This window comes from Phyllopteryx taeniolatus, chromosome 6 (assembly GCF_024500385.1).
Source record: "Phyllopteryx taeniolatus isolate TA_2022b chromosome 6, UOR_Ptae_1.2, whole genome shotgun sequence".
Lineage (NCBI taxonomy): Eukaryota > Metazoa > Chordata > Actinopteri > Syngnathiformes > Syngnathidae > Phyllopteryx > Phyllopteryx taeniolatus.
The window spans coordinates 31,566,712-31,591,620 of NC_084507.1; the positions used below are offsets into that span (position 1 = coordinate 31,566,712).

General features: G+C 46.7%; 1 protein-coding gene across 4 annotated transcripts; it reads right to left on the bottom strand.

The window, feature by feature from the left end:
- Positions 1-49: 49 nt before the first annotated feature.
- Positions 50-24,684, bottom strand: sv2a (synaptic vesicle glycoprotein 2A). Of its 4 annotated transcripts, none has more exons than XM_061777050.1 (14): positions 24,546-24,684; positions 20,519-21,246; positions 13,846-14,026; positions 13,627-13,778; positions 12,869-13,002; positions 12,370-12,459; positions 11,079-11,186; positions 10,512-10,600; positions 10,235-10,399; positions 10,023-10,156; positions 6,908-7,114; positions 5,861-6,020; positions 5,139-5,353; positions 50-383 (listed from the first exon to the last, which is right to left on the bottom strand). In XM_061777050.1, the coding sequence occupies exons 2-13, from the start codon at positions 21,123-21,125 to the stop codon at positions 5,170-5,172; spliced, it is 2,211 nt and encodes a 736-aa protein (XP_061633034.1). In that variant the 5' UTR covers positions 21,126-21,246; positions 24,546-24,684; the 3' UTR covers positions 50-383; positions 5,139-5,169. The 4 variants fall into 4 exon arrangements, with proteins under 4 accessions (XP_061633034.1, XP_061633035.1, XP_061633033.1 ...); XM_061777051.1 differs by lacking the exon at positions 50-383 and adding an exon at positions 24,341-24,464 and having other exon boundaries at positions 875-5,353; positions 24,546-24,675; XM_061777049.1 differs by lacking the exon at positions 50-383 and having other exon boundaries at positions 875-5,353.
- Positions 24,685-24,909: the final 225 nt, after the last annotated feature.

A 24,909-nucleotide genomic window follows, 5' to 3' on the forward strand; every position in this document is an offset into this window, starting at 1 on the left:
TAATCTTTAATATCTTCATATCTGTTTTAAACTACAGTACTGTACTTCGAGATGCAGTTATCATAAATTACTCAGGTTTCTATTGTGCGCGCCTCAACCGTAATGTTCAAAATAGTCATATTAGTAAATGAAAAACAATACGGCGGTTGACTGGATAGCACATCTGCCTCACAGTTGTGAGGTTGTGGGTTCAAATCCGGTCTCGCCTGCGTGGATTTTCTCCAGGTACTTCAGTGTCCCCCCGCATCGCCAAAACATGCATGGTAGGTGCATTGAAGACTCTAAATTGTCCGGAGGTGTGACTAGTTGTTTCTTTCTCTGTGCCCTGCGATTGGCTGGCGACCAGTTGAGGGTGTGCCCCGCCTCTTGAGGGTGTGCCCCGCCTCTCGACCCGCGTGAGGATGAAGCGGTACAGAAGATGGAAGGATGGAAAACAATACAAAAAAAAAAAATCAATCAATAAATAAATCACATACGGGGGCATTAGCTGTCACTCAAAACGAATTAGCCAATGAGGATGCAGTCCTCATAAAGCTCGCCCATCCGAGCGCTTTGTGCCAAAAAGAAAAAGAAAAAAGAAAAAGAAAAAAGTCAACAGCACACATGTGACAATCGTCATCCCAAGCAAAACAGATTTTCATTGCATGTAATAACTTTTTTTTTTTTTTTGTGCTTGAATTCGATTACATATCACAATGTCTTAGTTTTTGCTTGCAATTCAAGGAGTTTTGTACGATAGTCTTGTTTTTTGTGTATTTCTTTTTTGGCACAAATCCGATTCGATAAAAATCTATCGCGTACAGGAAAAGGCGAAAGAAAATAGTCATCATAAAATAGAAACAAAGCAAAAAAGGGAAGAGAACAGACAAAGACGCTCTTTTCAGCATAACTTTTATTCTTTGTGGTTTTTCCATTGTGATTCTAAAGGGTTGGTTGCGCAACAAGTGCAAACCCCATGATGAGATTTCAGAAAAATATCACACAGCTTTTTAACAAAAGCAAAGTCTCACTTGGGTTTACTATGATCCATAACGTTGACATATTTACTTATATATTCCATTCTCTTTAAAAAAAAAAAAAAAAAAAACCCAAAACACACACACACACACACACACACACACACAAAAGCAAAGACAACATACAGAATTGACACTTTTTTTTTTCAACCTTGATATTTATGACTGCACACACAGTTGGCTATGCTTACAATGAAACTACACATCCTACGGCACAATACACACTGACAAAGGCGATCGATACTTTGCTACGTTGAATGACAATGGCAATCTATTTGGACAAAAAAAAAGTCTTTCAAGGACTTTTAGTGTTGTTTTTTGACGCTCGCGGACGAAAAATATCCAGACAACTTATTGCTTTGTTAGCTTTTTGCGCTCGTGACTGGCTGCTGTTGCCGTGGCAACAGATTCTTTGTACAAAATAAACCCTGAACATAAGTTAGGTAGCCAAGGTTCCGGGAACTTTTAGTTCTTGGCACCCGAAGTTCCGGGAACTAAAGGGTTCCGATCAGATACGTTGGTTCGTACAAGCGGGATGTTCTTTCTACCCCAGAACTCGATTTAAACAGACCAGAGACAATCTGAAGCTAAAGTTCCAGAGACATTCGGTTCTCGCTAGCTGCGGTTCCCGGAACTCAACGGATCCAATCAGATACGTTGGTTCAAAAGGACTGGCAGGGGCCTTCAAAAGTTCCTAGTTCTGGTGTGAAGTGACTTGCAACATTTTTATTGTTGAACAATCAAAATGGACAGTTACCTTGAAATCCTGCTCGCCGTTCGATGCCTTTCACGTTTGTTGTATTTGAATTTGTGGACATTTTGAGATGAAATCTGTGAAAACGGACAGTTCCCATATCTAGAGGTCACATGACTGACAAGCGCACACTAAAAAAGGTTCCAAGAGCTATCTTATTGTTGTTTTGTTACACTATTATGATCATTTGTATGTACATATGTTCATATCTATAGAGCACAGATGGCGTGTGGCGTAGAAAACATTTGGCAAGAAATAACGACATGACAAATGGCACACTAAAATAATGATTTTTTTCAAAAATCAATCAAAAATGGAAGCGGCGGGTCCAGTGCTGCTTTGCAACTGTGATTCAATTGTCTCGTTTGGTAGAATTTGTGCTCTTTTATTTTGGCGTGTGCGTGTACGCATGTGCGTTTAGTGCAACGGGCCGTCTGTCTGGCTGGATTCGAACTTTATTTGCAAAGCATCCGCAATGTATTCGTACACCACACTTGACACATTTTCTCATGTTACAGCTTCCTGCCAAAACGGATTTTTATTATTTTTTTTAAATCCTTACAATTGCGCATACATCATCCATGAATGACACCATTATTCTGATTTTTTTTTTTATTTTTTCTTCAAAATGAAAAAAATATATATATATTTTGCGCATTTGCCACCAACCTATTTCATTGGAAGCATTGATTTGGCCAACCTCCCAGTACCGAGAACTAAAAGTCCCATGAACATTACCTTCAGATTGTCTCCCTTCTATTTACATTTAAATCTTGTTCTAGAAAACTGAATACATTCATTTTTTTCCCACCTCACAATTGGACACATAACACCCCATTGTGACAATTTTGTTTTCAATACATGTGCAAAAATTCTACTCAAAGAGTTTTTTTCTTGAGCCCAGAATGACCCTGCATAACAAAATGGACTTCTGACGCTTAAGATGCACGAACTAAGAAATGACACTTTGGTTCCAATTTTGGTGTTGTGTGATGAACTTTGAGGGAGGGCAAATGAAGTCATAACATTTTCCAGAACGACATTAATGTAAGTCGATGATAAGCTCTGGGTACCTGGAGTCAGCGGAACAATCCAATCCAATATTTGATGACAAATATGCAATTTAAAAAAATAGATATAAACGACAATCTTGATTCATACTGTCATTATTGTGCAGAATTTTGAGGGGGAAATGATTGGAATGCATTTTGGAGTAAGGCTGTAACATAATAAAATGTGCCTAAAGTGAAGCGCTGCGAGTTTGCGAGTTTGGCGGCCACCCTGTATATAAAGTCGCGTTCATCATATATGGCTGCTATCCTACAAAATGGCAGTTCGGACATAAACGATGTGAACGAACGTACGTGAATGAGCTTTGCCGACTTTTTTTGTTGTTGAATCTACCCTGTGCTGTTATGCTCTCAGCCCTTGGCAGTGAATCTCATTTACAAACTTGATTAGCGCCACCTATTGGTCGAGCCCTACGTGGTACGTCTAATTCGTTGCTGTAATTTTGCCCCAAAAACAAATCTGAAAAAAAATAAAATAACACGATGGGGGATATTGCGCAGGAGGGTTAAATAGTGCACGATAATCACGCTAACATTCAACATTCACTTCACACAGGTCATGATCATCATTATTATGATTTTATACTGTATATTAGCCTTTCTGTCACGGCTGACATACGTTACAAATACCTTGCGCTACAAGGCGATAATGTGGCTTTCCCACCACGCCATCACGTACGAGGGACGACAGTATTTCTTGGGTCCAAGAGGAGACGCTAACGTTAGCGTAGCTTTAGCTGTATTCCACAGTGTCCACTTGGCTGCCCTCAGTCTCTTCCTGGGTAAAATGGGTTTTGTTTCTCACGCATCGCTAATGAGGAGAATAAACACGCACGCTAATTTTACCTTTGTCTTAGTTCTGAATGCTGCAGCAAAGTAGAGACTGCGGAGTAGGGCTTTTGAAAATGCTTGGAATCGATTATTCTGTCGATTTCTCCAGCGATTATTCCAATAATCAGATCACAGTTTAACTTCCATTTATTTATTGTTTATTGCAAAACCTTTTTGGTTTTTTTCAATGAGTGTTTCTGAACCGATCACGGTTGTTGATTTGGTATTGTTTAATGATGAAACTAAATCAAACAAACAAGAGTGAAGCAATTTGATGCGAGAGGGTGTCCCGGTTTGCTTTTTCAAAGTGAGAGCGACGGCTACTAGTTTGGTGTACACTTCTGAGGCGGCTTCGGGTTCAACTACACGTTCTTCATACTACACCTGCAAATAACCATCATTGTCATCATAGAGTAAACTATTTTTTATTTTTTTTGCCATGAATTAATGATGATTCAGTTACTGGTTTGGTCCGTAAGAGGTCAAAAATCAGCAAAAATGTGGAACATTGTTTTCAAAAGTCAAAGCAGATGTTTGCAAATGTCTTCTGTTAATTGAGCACAAAAGGTAATCAGTCTGCTTTCATGGTGGACGACAGAAAGCTGAGAATATTTGCTGTGGAGAGGCTGAAATTTGAAGTTAAACGAGGTCTCCAAACGATGACTCGATGATCAAAATAGTCGTCAATGAATATGATGATCGATTAATTGATGAATTATTACGCCTCTCCTGGATTCTAATGCTGTTACATCTTGCCGTCCGCAGTCTCCTCTTGGACAAAAGCGACCTCCCCTGATTTCCTCCGTTGCTGTCGTCCGTTAGCCTCGTTACGAGCGATGCGTTCAACGTCGCGTGGTTTTCGCGGTTTCCCTTTTGCAGTGGAAAAGCATCATTTTGAACGTGCCTGTCCTCACATGGTTTGGATGCTTTTGGAGCTCCCGATAGTCATACATGTACATGCAGCACATGTCCATACATACGTACACTCGGACATGTAGAAGACGAGGCGGGAGAGGTACCCAAAAAAAAAAAGGCATTTCTTCACAAAGGGATTCACGACATGAGAGCACGCGCACTCACGCTACGCTTGTGCTTTGAACGGACACTCGATGACTTTCAACTTGCGACGGTAACGATTGTAAATCAAGTTTTCAAAGGGCAAAAGGAAGCTTCGTTTAGCGCTGCGCCCACCGCAACAAAAGAGACCCCGAATGCTTCATTGGCAACAGAATCAACACCAATGAAACACCTCAAAAAAAAAAAAAAACAACAACAACAACAACAACAAAAAAGAGAGGCATCAAATCAGTAAATATTTGTGCGTGTGAGTGGCTACTGGATTTTGCACGGCTCACCATCAAGAGCCTTCCCGGTTCTCGGACCCCCCGCCATCCGCCTCTTTTCGGGGGGTCTACAAATTGCGTCATGATTCCATTCAAACCAATTGTGACTAAAGCGCCGCCTCACCTGCGCAAGCGCCCCGGTGGGTGGCGTTCGATTATTGCAGCACCTGACCCCTCGTCTCGGGCAGTTTGAGGGCCAGGAAGCTGCCGGCCGCCAGCGCCCCCGAGGCGAAGAGGATGGGCACGGCCTTGGTGATGCCCACGAAGGACGTGAAGATGCTGATGCCCAGCACGGCCGCCAGCTTGCACAGCGCGTTGAGGAAGCCGAAGGCCGTGGTCCTGAATGCGACGAGTGGACGTTAGTGAAACATATCCGTTACAAGTCAGATAAGCGCTACGACTGCTACGTTACCTTTACGTGTCTATAAATCGATCTTTCTTTCTTTCTGTCTGTCCATCCATCTATTATCTATGAATATAGCAATCCATCTACTCATCTACTCAGTTTTCGAGGACGCCCAGTAAGATCAGGCGAAGGGACTTCTGCTGAAAATGAGCCCTCCACCTGTCTCGGGCAGAGGTGGCTACTAACGACTTACATTTACTCAGCCCGCTTCTCACTTGAGAAAACACCTGGCCGTAAGTTGCAGATCTTTCTATTTATCTGTATAAATAGAAAAAAATCTGTATATACATATCTCGCGATACACTGTCGAGCCACTTGGTAGCAGCAGAATAGCATAACTACAAAAACAAAATAATAAGGAGATAAAAAACACCCAACCGACCATGACGTCACTTCAGCCGTCCGGCTCGTCAAGGAGAGTCGTCCGTACATTGACGTACCTCTTGTCGGACGGGTAGAGCTCGACGGTCAGCACGTCCAGGGCGTTCCAGGAGGCGATGCTGATGCCGCCGAACAGGCAGAGCAGCGCGATCATGGCCGACTCGCTGTTGCCGAACGACAGGAAGAAGCAGCTGACGCAGGAAATCACGCTGGACCCCGCTACAGAAGCAAAAAAAGATCAGAAACGTTGGAAGCGGGGCGGGGGCAAACAGCATCAAGGCCAGCAAGGCCTTCTCTCCTTACTCTCATTGGCTCCCAGCATTGCATTGCGTTCATTTGGTTGCGTTTCTCACGGCCGTGTCGATCTTAAAAATGTTTCGTTCAACTGGATTTCAGCCTCGATGTGTTGCCGTGCCAGTGTAATCTGCCCAAGGCCTTCAGAACCAGTGCCGGCCCATATGGAGGGAGCCGCAACGCTACAGGGAACCACTACTACAGGTGGGGAATGTGCACCGAGCCCTGCTGCGATTTGGGAACACTCGCAAGAAACTGGCATACCGCCTAAAAAGGGTTGATGACTGTCCATAGATGCCAAGTGAAGCTCCTCAACTCACTTTATTACTTTATTGCTTTGGGCTGAGCACAAAAATAGCCAAAATATGCACAACAGAAGATTCCCACCAAAGCAATCTGTGAATGCTAAAGTGCTTCTTCAACCAATCACGTTTCAGATTCATCCTCACAGAGTCAGAGCGGGAGCCTCAATGACGTCAGCACTGTTCTGTCCTCTAATTGGTTGCTCAGAGCAAAACTGGTCACAGCAGAGTCGGAATAGCAAAACATGTCTGTAGCACTCTGGACACATTACTACCGCTGAGTTGATTTAAATGTTGTGGTTTACTCACATCATTAGATAAATATTGAAAGTCAATCGCTCCAGAAAAAGTATGTGGCCCAGTTTTTTTTTTTACAAAGTAGTCCCAACGTGATAGTGGTTGTATTGAGTCGGGTCAGTCTCCGCTGAAGGCCTAGGAACCAAACGCACGGCCGTCACGCCACCGACAAAGAGTATCGGCGGACGCCAGTCGAGCAGAAGCCGTGTTTACCGAGCATCCTGAGCCGGCCGATCTTGTCCATGAGCAGCGCCGACACGATGTTGCCCGGCAACACGGCCAAGGTACCCAGGAAGCTGACAAAGTAGACCATGTAGGCGTTGTTCTCGTCGCTCACGTCGCTCAGCAAGCAGCCCTCCTTGTTGTGCAGGAAGGTGCTGTTGATCAGCCGGCTGTTGACCAACCGGTACTTGAACAGGTCTGGGGGGAAGGTAGGGTGGGAACCACAAATACCGGAAAGTGTTAGACCAGATGGGTGGTTAGAGAAGAGGGACTTCGGGGAAGTCTACCAGTACGAGTTCCAACAAGTAACATTAGTTGAGGTGTAACTTTATGGACCGCACTATGGGCGAAAGAAAAATGCAAACTTTGGGCGTTAAGGCAGCAAAAGGTACCAAATGTAGAGATGTCAATGCAGCAGAAAGGACCCAAAACAAACAGTCAAAAGGGGTAGGAAAGAAACATATGGTAAAAAGGTAACATACACATCTTTATTTTCACATTTAAAAAAGAAAACATGCCAATAAACTAGTTATTGCACACAGGTAATGTCTAAATTTTTGTATAAATTGCCTTGTCCTTCAGGTGATTCTAGCCTAATAGTAAAAAAGAGAAGCAACCTCACGGAGAAAGGGGATCGAGCTGAAGAGTGGACTTCCGAAGTGTACCACATCAGAGCTAAATTGGCTGACAGTAGCTTTGGAGGCCCCAGAACCCACAAAAGTGTAAAAACTGGTACTCTGGTGTCTCCAAGCTAGGTCAACGAAATGATTGTGTTCCACGGAACTTGTTTGTGACAGATCCAAGATGAAGCAGTGGACAGTAGCTAGGACCCAAAAAGAAATCCAAAATCAAAACTGGCATTCTGGTGTCACAAAGCAGGGTAAATGATTTTGGAGCTTTTCTCGGTTTTGTGCTCCACACTGTCTCTCAAATTGGTCTTCTATGTCCCTCATTAGAGCTGAAGCGGTGGACGGTAGTTTTGGAGAGTGAAGAGGGCAGTGTGTGCCAAATTAAAGATGAAGTTGTGAACAGTCGCTCTGGAGACCCCACAACCCAACAGAGAAGCCAAAGTCAAGATGGACATTAAAGCCGGGACAACGGAATGCTTAGTAGCATTCTGATTCTGGAGGTTTGCCTGGAATTGTGTTCCACCGTCCATGGTTGTGGAAAGGGGGACTTTTCTCTGCCACATCCAAGAGAATAAAAACAAGACTGGCATTCTTGTGCCTCAAAGCTGGGTTAATGGGATGATTGTTAGGGTATTGAGCCTGAAGTAGGTTTTCTTGTTCTCATTCCACAGGTCTCTTAAGAGGGACTTCTTTGTCCCAAATCAGAGCTGAAGTGGTGGTCGGTAGATTTAGGGACTCAAGAACCCAAAGGAGAACTAACCAAAATCAAGATTGGTATTCTGGTGTCTCAAAACTGAGTCAGTGGAATGATCTGTAGCGTTCTTATTCTGGACAAGATTGGCTTGGAATGGTGTTCCCCGGGTCACTAAAGGGGGACTTTGTGCCACGTCTGAGATGAAGTGATGAACAGTAGCTTGGGAAACCCCAGAGCCCACCAGGGAACCCAAGGTCACGATAGGTATTAAAGCTGGGACAACGGAATGCTCAGTAACCAAAACCCACACTGGCATTTTGGTTTTGTTTTATATGGTGCAATATTGTCAAGACGTTTGATGACAGAAGGTAGCAGAGTGAGTTTTGGGTCTGTTCGAGGTTTCTTCCCAAGAGGGAGTTTTCCTTCCCTCCGTCGCCTAGTGCTTGCTCATGTGGGGTTCAGTTGATCTTTTAATTAGGGAGGAGTTTGGTCTTTGACCTGCTCCATGTGTAAAGTGCCCTGAGACGTCTATTATAATCTGGCGCTATAGAAATACAATTGAATTGAATAGCTTAATAGAATTAGACTCGTCTGTGACAAGTGGACTTTGCGGTGCTTTGAGTCCATCAAGGAAGCAAACAGTAGAGCAGAGGAAACAGGATAGAGGACGGGAAGAACAAAAAAGCAAGCAGGCGATGTTTGTGCGTCAACAAAAACATTTCCACCCGGGAGCCGTGGAAAAGCTCCACAGCTCTCTTTAAGTAAAATGAAACAACGGTAGTGGCGCAAAGGAAGGCGAGCCGAGGAGGCGTCGAGAACCTCGTGAACCAGTTGTTGAAACGGATGCAGGGATCTGTTGTCTTCAGGTGGTCGTAACACAGGGTAGCATTCCTCCAAGAGGTTTCAGCGATAGGAGAAAGAAAAGTTCTGGCAGTCTCCAATGACTTCCTGATAACTGGCACTGGCGCGCGTGGTTCAGGCGACACCCTTTTACCCCAGAATATCTCCTCATCCCAGTTGGGTTCCCGTGGATCAGCCGGGTAAGCAAGGCGTAGAAGCTTCCCCAAGTCCGGGTCCGGGTCGGCAGTGTGGGCCACAGACGGGAATGGGTCAAGGGAATCCTGCCTGTCTTCTTCCAGAATCAGGAGATTTCCTTCGCAGGGGATCTCGAAGAGTGTCTCCAAAAGTGATACGCAGTCCTTAGAAGCAGGAGAGCCCAGATACTGGCCAGCAGCTTTGGTTACCACAGACCCGACCAGGGCACCTAAGATCAACACTGGCATTGTGCAGTCAAATTCTTGTGTTGTCCAGTCCAGTACAACTTGTCTAAATTTTTCCAATCAACAATAATTCCGGTGACCATCAGACACCGCTGGCGGCTTTGGTGGGTCGCAACATGAGAGCTCTGCCATGACATCAGAGAGTGGCGCCACGTTGTCATCAACATGACAACGTCAAGCTGTGATGACCCGAGAAGAAGAATTTTGCCACCAGTGAGCGCTTTTGCTAACTCTCACAAATTGTTGGGCTTAGTTTGTCCACCGGGTTCCCCCACCTTGAGACAGGCACAGCTCCAATGGTTGGGTGTTAAAAGCACAGGATCAGAATCCGCTCTGGCTCCATAATATCCAGCAACATGAACCACTACACTACCAGTGCCCTCCACAACTACTAACTGTACAAGATCAAAACTTGTGGGTCAGGTGGATAAATCGTGAGCCACCAAGACCCCCAGGTCTACTTTCTGCTACGGAATTGGGTACTGTAGCCACGCTTCCCTTACCTGTGTTGTAGAAGAGGGTGGCGATAAAGGTGCAGTTCTTGAAGAAAGTGTTACTGGAGGTGATGTCCTCAAAGTAGCACTCCTCAAACAACGAGTCCTCGAACACCATGGACCTCATTCTCAGATTCATGAATCTGGAAAGCAGTAGAGCCAGGCCGGTTTATTCCCCCAAATCTTTCCGACGGCACTAGTTTTGGCGGTCGTTGACTAACTTGTCGTTGAAGTACTCCCCCTGGCGGTGCACCTGGTTCTCCAGGGTGAAGTTGAAGGTGACGTGCTCCACCTTCTCCTTGACGAAGACTTTGGTGCGCGAGGCGTACTCTTGCTTCTGAATGTACTTGATCATGTCGGGGAACCATACGGTCAGACCATAGTAGCTGTGACGGAGAAACAAAGTGCTCTGTTCAAAAGTCTGGTAAACGAGGCTCACTGAAGTAGATCGTACACTATGTTCCTCGGTCATTATAGAGTCTACTGTGGTGAGATTACCTAAAGGACATGGAGAACCAGACGGCCATCATCATGTAAGTGGTGCGGCGGTACTCAGGGGAGAAAACCGTCTGGAAATTACTCCACACCTGAAAGATCACATGGACAGAGCATATTAATATCAATTAATACTGTAAGTAGCCTATCTGTCTAAGATACCTGCTTCTGATTGGAGGTTCTTTGAGGATCCCTACGAGGAGTTCGTCCAAGTACAAGCCCTGGAATTTGCCCAAAACGGCTGACTGTAATTGAATAATTTCATGCAAGGGTTCTTGAAACTTGTTTTTTTTGTCCTGTTATGATAGATACAGCATGTCCATCGGTGAAATGAGTTTCGTTTTGTTTGTTTGTTTGTTTTTACTTGAGAAGAATCCTCAAAATGATCATGATCTGCTGGCGTTAGGCGGCATAAGCTAAAAACGTTGCTTCTGATTGGGGCTCATTTGGGCGAATTCCCTGGCAGGAGTTCGTCAACCTCTGAAATCGGCCCAGAATGGCTGCTTCAAATCAAATGTCCGTCTTTCTGTCCAACAACACGCACATTTCCCGTGATTACTGTTCGCATACCTGATGGAAAAGGGAGGTGAGCTTGATCCTCCATTTCTGATGCCAGGCGGCGCCGTCTCCCAAGTTGACCAGCTCGTCCATCTGCTTCACCGTTTTGATGGTGGTCACCTGACATCATTTGAATTCAATTGAAGCCAAAGAAAATATGATAGATAAGATTGGGATTATAAAATACACTTCTCCCAATTAGGCTTTCAGGTGAAATTTCAGGATGAACCTAAAATATGCTATAAGCTGTGGAGGTGAACTGAATTTGACATTTGAATGCAAATGTCCAACTGTTCATCCATCCATCCATTTTCCATGCCGCTTTTTTTTTTCTGCTGTTCTGTAACAAGCAGCTGAATGGCAAAATTCACAACACGTTGGTCGAATCATGAACGGACCGATACATTTCCTGGCTCAATTCAAATTGGCTGTTCACATTTCGACATCATGACACCAAGATGACACCTGGTAAGGTAAGGCCTGGTACGCACATAAGGATTTTTCCAATCTGAAAATATGTTACAGACCATACACAAAATCGGGCATTTAACAGTTTTGGTCGTATTGTGCTCCAATAATCTCGACACGGCACTACTCATAAAGATTCTGTTCTACCACTGCACGAAAAACCTCCGAGGCAGAAATCCCGCGGGATCACACAAGCTCACAAAAACGAGGACGAGCAGACACTTCGAAGTATGCGCCGATGTTTGCCAAGTGTTGTGGGAGGGACCGGAGGCCAGAGCGGTGTAAAATGACAATGTTGTCAAAAAAAGGACTTGCTTTGGAAAATACTTCTTGCCTTCTGGGGAACACGCGTTGATGCGAGGCCTGACATCGGTCGGGTGTGTCAAGGGGAAGTCGGCTTTGGTCGTAATTATTGAGCGCATTCAGTGTTTAAGATTGTCGGCCTCCATCCATTCCGGACTCAATTATGGGGACAAAATCACTCTTAACAGACTTCAGACGAAAAAACAATCTTATAGGATAACCTTCTCAGACTTAAGATGGTCTGGCATTCGGCGTCCTTGGTCGGGAAGGTGCAAACTCTGCAGAAAAAAAATCCCCAATGTCTTCATGTGTGTACCGGGCTGTACAATTGATCAGTATGAGGCTGCAAACAAGAAGCGGCGACTGAGCTTAGCGTGTACAGTGCCATCAGCAGGTTGCAACATCGAGAGTCAAAGGGACATACGAGTGGACGTCTTTGAAAATGTTCATGGATCAAACAACTGTTGTGAATTTTGCTAGGTTTTTTTTTTTCTTTTCTTTTGTGAGTATTGTATGAATCATTCCGACTTACAGAGAAGACCCTCTCCGGATATCCTTTGGCCCTCATGTTGGTGTCGTGCACCTGCTTCAGAATCATCCAGGCCTCGTCGTGTTTCCCATTCTGGAAACGTGCAGAAAGAAACGATCATACGTTGTACACCATATACACCGGGTATGTCATACCAGCCAACGGTGTCGTAGTGGAGCAGCATGAAGCTAAAAGTCAATCATTTACAATAGGTCCATATTGTATTTAACCCACTGTGTCTCGGTGTGTCAGGTTTCAAATGCTCAGGGGTCCCCTCATATATATTTTTGTCGATAGAACTTTTCAGCCCACGAAACCAATCGTGTTGGGGGCGTGGGGTCTTGATTCGAGCCTGGCTCTAATGAAACACATAGCTTACACGAGGATCCAAGTTACTGACTGGCGAGTGGGGTGGCCATCGCCCCTGGCCACCCCCTTATGGCGCCCCCGCACACGCTGAGGAGCTTTACTGTATTTTCATGACTTAAAACGTTGGCCTGACCTCCAGGTAGAAGCGAGGGCTCTCGGGCATGGTGGTGAGTGCAGAGATGGCCGCCACCGAGGGGAAGGCGCACACCAGCACGAAGACGCGCCAGCTGTGGAACTGGTAGGCCGAGCCCATCTGGAAGCTCCAGCCTGAAGGTGGCGAGAGAGCAATCGTGTATCCGGAGTCAGTTTAGAGTAGCCTCTTTACAAGTTGACAGAAGTAAGGAGAAATCTGAAAATTATGACAAAATGAGTAGCTATTGAATTCACGAAAAACTAAGTTGGGGTGAGTTCGGATCCGCCGCTGCTGAAGTGAGGTGAAAAATGTAGCAATTCATGTTAGGGTTCTGCAATTCCCTGGCATGTGAGCAAGGAGAACCGTAGTTGCTGATGCACTTTCAGCCATGAATTAAACACCACAATCAGTCAAGTACAAAATGAGAATACTCACAAGGAGCAGACGTTCACACTGAAATAACCCGCCAACTAAATTGACTCCAGTTCCTGACATCACTAGGCCACACCCCTTAAAGGCACACATCAAAGAAATACTACAGTACGTAACACGTAAAGTAATTACACTTTAAAAATAGTTTACTTATTGGGGGATGGGAATGGCTTCACAAAATTCAAATAATTAATCTAACACGGATTCATTAATCTAATACGGATTCATTAATTAATCTAAATTGAGGTACTACAAAACCTTTCTTTTTGGAAAGAGACTGGCCACCCTTTATTTCCAGAAAAATAGTGGAAAAGTAGAAATCTCACCGTAGTGTGGGATGATGGCCCAGGCCATGGCTGAGGCGTAGATGCCGCCGATCATCCAGAACATGCAGAGCCAGCTGAGGTGCTCCCCTCGCTTCTCCTGAGCCAGAAACTCAGAGTAGTAGGAGAACACGATGGGTATGGAGCCTCCGATGCTGCCACGGAAACAACAAGAAGAACTTCAGAAATCAGGTGAGGTGCACATTGCCGGCGTTCTCTTACCCGACTCCAGACGCCAGGCGGCAGAAGAGGAAGGAGCTGTAGCCTTGCACGAAGGACGAGAAGAAGGCGAACACGCTGTTGATGGACAGCGAGATGAGCAGCGTTTGCCGCCGCCCGATCCGGTCGGCCAGGCCGCCCCACACGAACGCGCCCACCATCATTCCCAGATATACGATTAGGCCTGAAGGTGGGAGAGGAGAAGGAGAAGGAGCGCAGTGTGGTTGGACGACAGGATATGGATGGAGAGTCCAAACGTTAGCCGCCGACATCAGTATAGCTGTTCAACATGAAATTGGGTGGACACAAAAACGTCTGAAAGACTCATGCTGGAATTCAACATGAGGTCCACCATTTTGGTTTGGGGCACATTCTCCGCAGGATTCTCGTAAAGTGAAAAAAGGTAAAAACAAGGACATCAGCCACATGGAGGAATGAGAATCACGGAACATCACTGACAACGAAGCAACAGATTCGGAAAAGCAACACGTCCCCCATCCATTTATTTAAGACAATTGTTTGATGTCGTCGGCTCCAAGAATAATTTGTGGCAAATGTGTTGTGTTTCATCTGCGCATAAAACGCACCACTTCCTTCTGATCAAAAAGTCTCCATTTGATTAGATAAGGCTTACTTTTTCAGTTATCATTTTACTAGTTTCTGGACCTTTGTTAAATCTGCCAGAAGAAGAACGGCCACGACACCCGAGCCTAAAGATAGACACAGGCGGAATGTGGTGGTCTCCTGTGTGGCTGCTTTGTCAGCGAAACTCAATACAAACAAACAAAATACAGACGCATTTCAAACCCACTAACACCATCAGACGAAAACTGCTTCACTCCAAGGACAAAATCCAGAGAAGCGCAGTGTAGTGAGGAATGCAATGACCTCTACATTGGAGAGACCAAGCAGCCTTTACACAAGCGCAGAGCACAACATGGGCGAGCACTGTATTCGGGTCCAGAGTCTGCAATTCATTTTCATCTCAAAAAAAGGGTCGTTCCTTTGAGAACGACGACGTCCAAAGTCTGAGGGTAGCCTCCCTCCGCAAAAATGGGGAAAAACGTGCGTTGGTGGTCACCGGTGCTCAGGACAGGAGAGGACGTTCGTTTAAGGCTTGCTTGAGGTATGTTCACGTACTTTGAATACGATACGGCTCGCAAGCAGCCAACAAAAACGTTATGTAGCCTAGCAAGCGAGTGCTAGCGCTAACGGTTGTACGTAAACATGCCGCCATTCTGTCGATTTCGGTGTGGCTGAAGTAATTGAATTACAGTCAGTTAGCACCCATTATTTCTGTCATGTTGTAATGTTGCTTTGACCTGACTGATTAGAATCCACCATCTGACTCGAGCAGTGATTTCCAAACTTTATGGAGCCAAGGAACATATTTTACAATTGAAAAATCTCACGGCACACCAACAAACAAAAATGCCACAAAAATCGGATACATGAATTACTGTATTTACTTCCTGCCATCTAATAGAAGACCGTTCATTCGGTCGGTCACGATACATTATTGATTGTAAATATATATTTTTTTGAGCAATTAAGTACATACAGTAAATGAACAGGTCATTTAAATAGACACATTGCTCCACCTTGCGATCGGATCGGTGATCGGCTATCGTTTTTTTAAACTCGCGGATCGGCCCCAAAAATCCTGATCGTGTAAAGCCGACTTGTAAACATGTACAATCTGACCAATTACGCCGAGGGAGTTGGTAATGAGGGTCCATTACTGGCACCATCCACTCGAATCCCTTATTTTCAACGGCGCCTACTAGTAGCATGTCTTTTGCGATACAATTTGCTGTTTTCGGGGGCTTTACCGCTTCTACGCTCTGGGATTGTAAAGTCTTGCACTGAGCGTGCGCTAGCCGGTGGCACTGCTTCAGGCGGTAAAAAACATTCTCTGTCTTTGGATAAACATACACTTGACATAATTTGCAGCGCACGCTACCGTGTATCTTGTCAAAACCAAAATACAGTAAGTTGGCACTGCCAAACTTTTCGGGCCTTTCTTGTCAGCGATGTCATCCGGACAAATGCAATCTATTGCAATCTCTCAACCGCGTCTCATATCGTTAAAGGAAAAGTCATTTTGATTTTGACGGATCGTCGTAGCCCCTAAATTGCGAGACTCAAGATCCCCTCGTCGGTAGCTCAGCCGACATCGCCTCCCCACGACTTGCGCCGTTCGCTACGGACTTTCTTGACTTCCGGCTCGAGATCTTCCTCTTGAATATTCGATCTATTCTATTCATTTTGATCACATCCACGGCGATACATATTGTTATCGTTTCATCGCCCAGACCTGTGCTGTGTAAATCAGAAGACCTCGCACACTAGAAAGCCAAACTCAAAAAGTCGCCTTTGAGTCGCCCTCGCCGGGGCCCGGCGTGGCCACGACGGCCGAGCGACCTCCGGAAGCCGGGGAGAGAGGGAACACTCAGATGCTATTTATAGTCACCCCTCTCCCTCGCACATACCCGCCCCCCATGTGTGCATGACACACGAACAGTGAGACACACACACAAAGCCCGGAGCTTTCCAGCATCGTTGTCACAGATATTCCATCGTCCTCCCCTTTCTCTCTTTTTCCCCTCCCCCTCCTTCCTCTCCAAGCCTACAGAGATGCTCAGCCCTTGTCTTGCCCCCACCTTCCCTCCATCATCCTGCTCTTGTCATCGCAACTATTTGCTCTGTCTCTTTTCGTCAGCCTGTGCAGGTGGTGCTTTCTTGTCCGAGATGATTTTTGGGAGGTCTTTACAAGCCCAAAAATGTGATTATCCTGGTAAATATGGATGCATACGTATTTTTCAACAACATCCGAGAAAGAAACATTCTGCCCCTGACGCCCGTTTCACCAATGGATACGGAATTTGGTGACCATGTCTATGATAACAGGACGCAAGAAAATGTCTCAAGGATCCATGCACTGAATTGAAAAGGAAATCGGCCATTTTGGCTCAAAGCAGACCTTTTGGCCAAATTCCATGGCTCATACTTTAAAAATAATGAGCCCTCGACACGACTTTCACCAATGGACATGCTACTGGATAGACGTGTATCAGAACAAAACACATCAAAAAGTCGGAAGAAAATTGAACAGGGAGTTCAATATGGGCGAATCTCAGGGCTCGTAGTTTCACGCTAAAAATGATGAGCTGCCAACACCGGTTTCACCGATGGACACAAAGTTGGGTGGACATGTCGCACAGAAAGGGTCGGAGGACCCGTGGCTGAAATTGAGCAGGAAGTTGGCCATTTGAGCTCGAAGCAGCCATTTTGGACCACACAAAGCGGTCCATCATTTGGTAACGTAGCTAGAAACGTAGCTGCTCCAGTTTCAGAGTGACGCGACCCCCCGTGACCAGCAGTGTGCATCTGGTCAGCGTGCTCCTCTTGCCGTCACGTTGCTGCATTGCGGCGACGTCTCGCCGTGTTTCTCTGCCACGCTCGAGTGAAGCACATGAGTCACACACACATACACACAGCTCAGGGACTACACACCAACGCATGCACACACACACCAACGCACGCACAAGCTAGTATGCTAAAACGCGTGGCCGTCGCCGTGGAAACACCGGCTCCGGCGCGCAGACGGCAATCGATGGAGGAGGAGAGTGAAAGTCACCTTGTCACTCCGGCACTGCACCACCGACGGCGGCTGCGTCAGCCGCTCCAGTTGAAGGAAGCCTCGAAAAGACACCGGTCTTTTCTCATCACCAAACAAAACTAAGGCGTACTAGCAAGTGGAATTGCCTCGCCTCATCCACGCTAGTTCGCAACACGTGACCACGCTGCTCTCAAAATAACCACAAAATGAAAAAGAACAGGTGGTTGGCCATTTTGGTTCGAAGGAGCTATTTCAGGGTTGGTTAGCATATTGGTTGGGGTTAGGGCAGGGAACAGCATGTCAACACGTCCCCCCCAAAATTTGGACAGTTCAAAGGTCCTTACTGTAGCACGTGACCGAGCTGTAGCATTGGAGGAGACAAGTTAGCTGGCACAATGGCGACTCCCGAAGTTTGTATGAAAATGGTAGCCCTTCGATCACAATCAGTTCCTGAGAAATAGCTCAGCTTCAACAAGGGGGCTGACTTCTGCGTCAGGGTTTTGGGTTGGTTTCGGGTTTGGTGATTGGGTTGGAGCTAGAGTAAGGGGTTAGGCTGAGGTTAGGAGTTTGGTAAGGTTTAGGGTTCGATGTTTAGCGAGTAGGGTTAGGGTTTGCGTTACGGGTTAGGTGTTTAGGGTCAGGTTCAGGTGATTGAAATATAATGAGTCACTCAGTCGTGCCCCTGGGGAAAGTCAGAAAACGAATTAGACCCCGACCACAGTGCCGACTACTTCAGCTTTTTCACAGCGGTGCATATAGACTTTGCTCTGTCGTCGTGGAAACTGCTGGTTATTATTATCATCATCATGATTTGTGCCCTGACAATCAAAAGCGCCACACTTGGTCAGAAGTGAGATCAGGCACTCGCGAGCCGCAAAGGTGGCGAACACCCACTCGGCCTTTTGTGCCGACGAGCTCACTGGGACACACGGGACGCTCCGTTAGCCTCGAGACTGTTGACAGCTTGTCAATAAGTGTGTGCGCGCGTGTGTATGAGATGGTAGATAGCGGCAGGGATGAAGCAGGTGGGATGTGAGTCATGTCAAGACTGCTTTTGGTTTCCGGTAGCGTGACTTGTATAGCTCACCCATCGCTGTTATTTTAATCGGCCTCGGTGGAGGTTTCCGCTACACTGAGTGCTCTTGTTTAGTTATGACGTCTAGCTTTAGGGTTTGGGGTAAAATTTGGGGGAAATGATTGGGGTCATTTTAACGTGGATTGTTGCCCAAATTCATTGGTAAATTTGGGGATTAGAGTTAAAGTGTGGTCAGGTTTACCGGCTTTTGGGGTAAGGTGAAGGGTCAGAGTTTTGGTTTTGGGTAGGTTCGGATTTGTGTTTCGTGTAGGTGGTTGGGGTTTAGGGTTAGGGCTATGGTTAGGTCAGTCAATGTGGATTCTTGCCTAAATTCAAGTGTTAGGATTTAGCGTTAGGTTTGAAGTAAGGTTAGGGGTTGGAGGGTTGTGGTTTGAAGGGGGCCAGGGTCAGGTGTTTTTGGTAAATTCAGGGGTTAGGGTTAAGGTAGGGTTGGGGCTATAGGTTGGGGATCAGCGATTACGGATTAAGAGTAGAGTTAGCGGTTAGGGGTAACAAAGTTATGGTTTTGGATAGGGATAGGGTTTTAAGGTTTAAGAGAGTTGGGATTGGTGGGGTTAACGTTAAGGTTAGGGATTTAAGTAGAGTTAGATGTGGATTCTAGCCTAAATTATATGGAATGTTTAGGGGTTAGGGTTAAGGTTAGGGTTTGGGGTCGCATTAGATGTTAGGGTTGAGATGGGGTTGGGGTTATTGTTGCTTGGGATTCAGCGTTATGGGGGTCAATTGTACAGTAGGTTGGAGATTTGGGGATTCGGGAGTAGGGTTAGGGTTAGGTGTGGATTGTTGTCTGAATTATATGGACAGGGTTACGGTTAGGGTTTGGGATTGGGAGGGGGTTCGAGCTTTGTGGCATCAGTCTGTCTGAAGAGACAACAGAGTCTATATCTGGGTCAGTCCATAGTTGAGTCGCAGCGCTTGCTGAGCCGAAGACCCCGATGCAGGAGGGTCTCCCGTGTTGCGTTGTCACTGGAACAGCAGCGCGTGCGTGATCGCTCCAGATGAAGATTATGGAAGTCCCGGTGTGTCCGGTCACCTGGACCCCCCTCTTGGCCTTGCGCAAACTGGGATGCAAATGCAAATATCGACTGTTCCCCTTGTGTATATATAAATCTATATTTCATGCATTTGATTTTCATGATTGTCCCATCAAATTTGTATTTGGCAGGGGTGGGGGGGAACCAGCAGCAGTGATGCACAAGTGCAAAAGACAATGTCATTTTGACCCCGCCCCTGCCCCACCCCCGCGCATGCAACTCACGCAAAAAAACGTGTCACGAGAAATTGATAGTGATCCTGTAATTCGGTTATTAATAATTAGTGCCCTCCTGGCAGAGACCGTCGAAAAGGCGAGCCGATCGTGTCGGTCTCAGTGCAGCTGCAGGACTTTCCGGAAGATGTTGCGATGCTTGGCCAAATGCCTTTAGGGGCTCCACTCCTGTTTTTCAGTCTGGATTGGCTCCTGAAGCCTTTGCTTCTCCTGAAGCAACCACAAGGCAGTGGTGGGGAGGCCAGTGGACAGTCGGAGCTGGGATTCGACCCGGCAACCCTTAGGACAACCCGCTCTACCAACTGGGCCACAAGGGGCACGGGGAGAGGTTAAGACTAAGATTTTGGGTGGGGTTAGGAATTCCTGCTTAAATTCAATGGAAACATACTTAAAAAGTGTTAACGTTAGTATTGGGAATATCCTTGGAAGAAGCCCTCTCCAGGTACATCGCAGATTAGACGGGAATTATGTGGGAAGGGTTGTGTTCGGGAGGGGGTGAGGTTTAGGTTAGGGTCGGGGTCAGGGTTTGTGTTTAGCATCAAGGTTAGGGATTCTCGCCTAAATACAATGGTCCCATTTTGGGAAAGGGTCAGGGTTAGTACTGGGAACGTCCAGGTAGATACGTCCACAAGAAACAAACCTCCGCAGGTGGAAAGCACCTTGGCCTCCGCCAAACGCGACGAACTCTTACCCAGCATGCCCTTGTTGGGCTCCGACAGGCACATGTCCTTTTCGGCGCTGGGCAGCACGAAGCCCACCACGAAGATCTCCACGCCGTCGGCCATGAGCGCCAAGCCCAGCACGAAGTAAAGCGTCCACTGGAACTTTCCGTGGCCGCACTCCTGCAGGATGCTCTCGTACTGCTGGGCCAGCTCCTCCTGGTCCTTCCTGCGCTCGCCCTCGTACGCCGACAGGTCCCGGAGGTGCTGCGCCTGCGCCGCCGCGACGTCCGCCTTGCCCGAGTCTCCCCGCGGGATGCCCTGGTACTCGCCCTCGTAGATCTCGTCATCCTCGTCGTGGCCCTCGGTGGAGTCGCTGTGGGCGTCGTCGTCATTGGCGCGGCTGTCGTTGCGGTAGTAGCCTCCGCCGCCGTCTTCGCCGCCCGGCACCCCGGCGTAGTCGTCGTCATCGTCTTCCTCCTCAAAACGCTTGTAGGAGCGGCGGGTGTACTCGTCGGCCATCTTGTCCACGCCGCGCCCCATCTTCTTGCCCACCTGCTTCTTGGCCACCTTGGCGATGTCCTTGGCACCGCGGATGAAGTCGGAGCGGTTGTCTCGGTAATGGCCGTCGTCGTCCATCTCGGGATGCGGAGCTGCTGGCTACTCGTTGCGTTCGGGATCAGGAGTGGTCCAAGCGCATGAGGGGTGACGTTGACTCCTGAAGGCGACACGGAGAACTCCTGCTCGTGTGCGCCCAACCCTGAACAAACAAACAGGAAGGAGTTGATGCCAGAAACATCCATTTGAAACCGTTATATAGTGAACCCGAAACTCTTAGCCCACCTGCAAATACTGAAAATCCACAGAATAGCAAGGCCACGCACATGGGATGAGGGTTTTCAGTTGAGCTGGGGTTGGAAATGAGGCTTTCAAACTTGACGTAGGGATGTAACTAACGTTACAAGTTAGGGTTTAGGCATGGATTATGGTTTCAAACCATGCTTAAGGTTTGACATTAGGGTTTGAAACCAAGGTTGAGGTTTCAAATTAGCACTTCAAGGTACATGTTCAAGTCATGCTAAGATACTAAATTTACAGTCCAACACTCAGGCTAGGGTTTTAAATTAGTGTTTCAAGCCTGTGTTAGGGTTTCTCAGTCGGGATTCAAGACTAGGTTGGGGTTTTAAATGACAGTTTTAACAATAAATTATGGTTTCAAGCCAGGGATAAGTTTCAAACTAGGGTTAGGGTTTCAAGACAAGATTAGGGGCTTTAAATAAGTCTGGCTTTAGGTTTCAAGTCTGGGTTTGGGTTCCAAACTGGTATTTCAAACAAGGGTTCGGGTTTCAAGCCTGGGTTCGGATTTCAAAGGGTCCGGGTTTTAAACGCTGTAATCAAAGTGCAGTAGATGGCTTTCGCTCGTACTTCACAAAGGCGGCATGTGTGTGCCTTCAGTCGGCGGGGAACGAAAAAAGGATTCATTTCATTAGCGAGACAGCTCACACCTCGGCTAAGCGAGGTTAGCGCTGAGCTCAAGCGTTAGCCGTTCCACACCCGTGCCCAGGCACGCGCGCGCGCACACGCACTAATTCGCTTTCCGCGCTTTCCGCTGACATTTTGCAGGCACGTGAGGCGCGTCTGCTGTTCTGGGAACTACAAATGTAATAATCAGCATTTGATCCTATTTCTTATTATCAATTGCGATCGGCTTTCTTCTCAACACCGTGTAGCACTGTCGTCCCGTTAGCACTAGCCTCAGTGTTACCGCGGCAACCGATTCATCCTGCCTCCTTTCATGTCGTTATGTCGGCGGCGGAAAGAAAGGACGCCAACGTGGGTGTCGAGGCAGCAAAGCGACTCTCGCGTTGGCTGTGAAGGAGGCGAAAGGACACCAATGTGGGTGTTGAGGTGGTAAAAGGACCAACGGTTGGTCTAATGGTGGCACAAGGAAACACATTTCGGCACAGAGGCAGCAGAGAACGCCGACATTTGGGTGTTAAGGCAGCAAAATGACTCCCAAGTTGAGTGTTAAGGTGGCTAAGGACAGAAATTTGGGTGTTAAGGCAGTTTGAGGACCGAAATGACAATTACATATGGATTACTTTTTCATTCACTTTGAAAAAAATGCATCGACATGACTCTCGGATGTTTCGTCGAAAAGGTGGATTCAAATCATAGTTCGCTATGTTGGAATTATTTTTGTAATATTTGTTCATTACACACCAAAAATAAACTGATCGCAAAACATATAATACATCTTTTTTTGCTCCACGCCGCTAACGCTCGCGCTCACATCCATGACAGCATTACGCTGCCGCCAGCCAGCTGCGACGATAGCGGGTAAGCGGGTAGCAGAGTGCGCTAATTCACGCGGACAGCCGAAAGGAGACGCCGAAAGATGCGCTCCGTTTCCTCTTGCTGCCGTCGAGCTGGCGCTAGGGCGACTTCGCGAAGACCGCGGGGACACACATCAAGCTCACGGCTAGCAACCCTGGAAGACAGTTTTTGTTCCAACATGGTTGTACGCAATCTGTTTTATTTTGAAGCATAGTATATTTGGTACATTAGTAAACAAAACATACAAAGAAAATACTTTAACTTTTGTAAAAAAAAAAAAAAAAATGTATAAGTAAATCCAAATGTAGTAGAACAGTAAAAGTAATCCGAAGATGGGTAGCTACATCTCTGCTGTTCTCTCACTTTGTGAGCTAAGGTCAAAGCGGAAACGTGCTGCTGTTAAACACATTGACTGCCATTGACGGCTTTAGAAGTCAAATATCCATGTTAACTGGGAAGGCTGGCAGCGAATGAGTTTTAACCATGCTAGTTCGCTGCTTTGGTAGCGAGTCTCGTATTTATTTCACCAATTGTAGACATGCTAACTCTCGCAGCTAGTTGTAAAGCGTTATACAACTATATTAAGGTTACCCTGAACTGACGAGTGGCGCGCTCGTAAATGTGATGTCGTACTGGAAGTACATGTTTTGCATTTCCTTCTAGCAAGCCGTGAACCGAAAACCCCCCCAAAATTCCCAGAAGAGCCGACTTTTTCCACTGGGGGTAAAGCGGTAGGGCTCACCGACCGCTTGCGCCAACAACGGGAACGGGAGAAGCCGGGTCAGCTCGCAGCGCTGGTGGAAAGTTTCAGCGGTTTCGAAACCGTGTTTTCGCCATTTGTTCGTGAACAGAAACATCACTTTTTTAATTGGGATGATTTGTATTTTTGCTCTCCTACTTTCTAAGCAATAGTCTACAAAGATAGGCTGGACGCTACCAAGTGAATTGGGGGGGGGGGGGGGGGGGTTGGGAAGGGTGCACCGTGACTTTAAATCAGAAAGCATTGTGTTCTGTGGACTTGCTGCCAAATACCGCCATTGAGTGTGACATCATAACGCGTGTGCGCGTGTGTGCGATGATGATGATGATGGTGATGATGGCGATGGTGCTGGTGTGAAGATGAGCACGAGCTCGGATGCAAATGAGCAACAACGACAGCGGCCTGGGGGGGAGACAAAGTTGCCAAATATCGACCGCCCCCATTGTGTAGAAATATAAATAAATATTTCATGCATTTGATTTTTCATGATTCTCCCATCAAATATGTATTTTTTTGGGGGTGGGGGGTGGGGGGGGGGGTGATGAAGCAGCAGCAGTGATGCACAAGTGCACAAGACAAGGTCATTTTGAGGCACGACGCAGAGCGTGGGACCCCCCCCCCCCCGCAATGTGTCACGAGAAATTGATAGTAATCATCTAATGCGGTTATTACTAATTAGTAGAAATGCAGGTCAATACAAAATGAAAGCGTGCTCTCGACGTTCACCCTCAAGCCTCCTTCTAAAATGATTTATTACCTTTATTCTTTTATTTTTCCTTGGCGGAGGTACCCACACGCGCACAACGACGTCTCTTCTCTTTCCAATTCAATGGAGCCAATTGATGATGATGAGCCTCCTCCTCTCAATCATCCCCCATTGCCTAAAGTTATTATTATTATTTTTTTTCTTAATACATCATGTGCATTTATGCGTATGAATAATAATGAAATTATGTTCCTACCTTATTCTAATTCTTGATGTCTCTTTTAGTGCAGGCAATGTGAAGCGGCTCCTCTCTCCCGTCTCCGCTCCGCTCCCCTCACTTTCTTTCTTTTTTTCTTCTCTTCCCTTACTGGTCGACGTTCCGATGGCTGATGACGTCGTGGAGATGGCCACGCCCCCCCGCCCCCCCACAATCCAGCCTTCATCATGGAAACAAAAAAAATAAAAAGAACAAGTGAGGTGTGTGGTGCGTGCGTGGTTGCGCATGCGCACCGGCCCGGCTTGGCGCAGTGGCGCGTGCACGCCGCACGTGCGACGGGCTCGTGTTTTTTTTTTTTTTTTTTTTATTTGCCCACGTCGGAGCTTCTGGGAGGCGCCCCCTG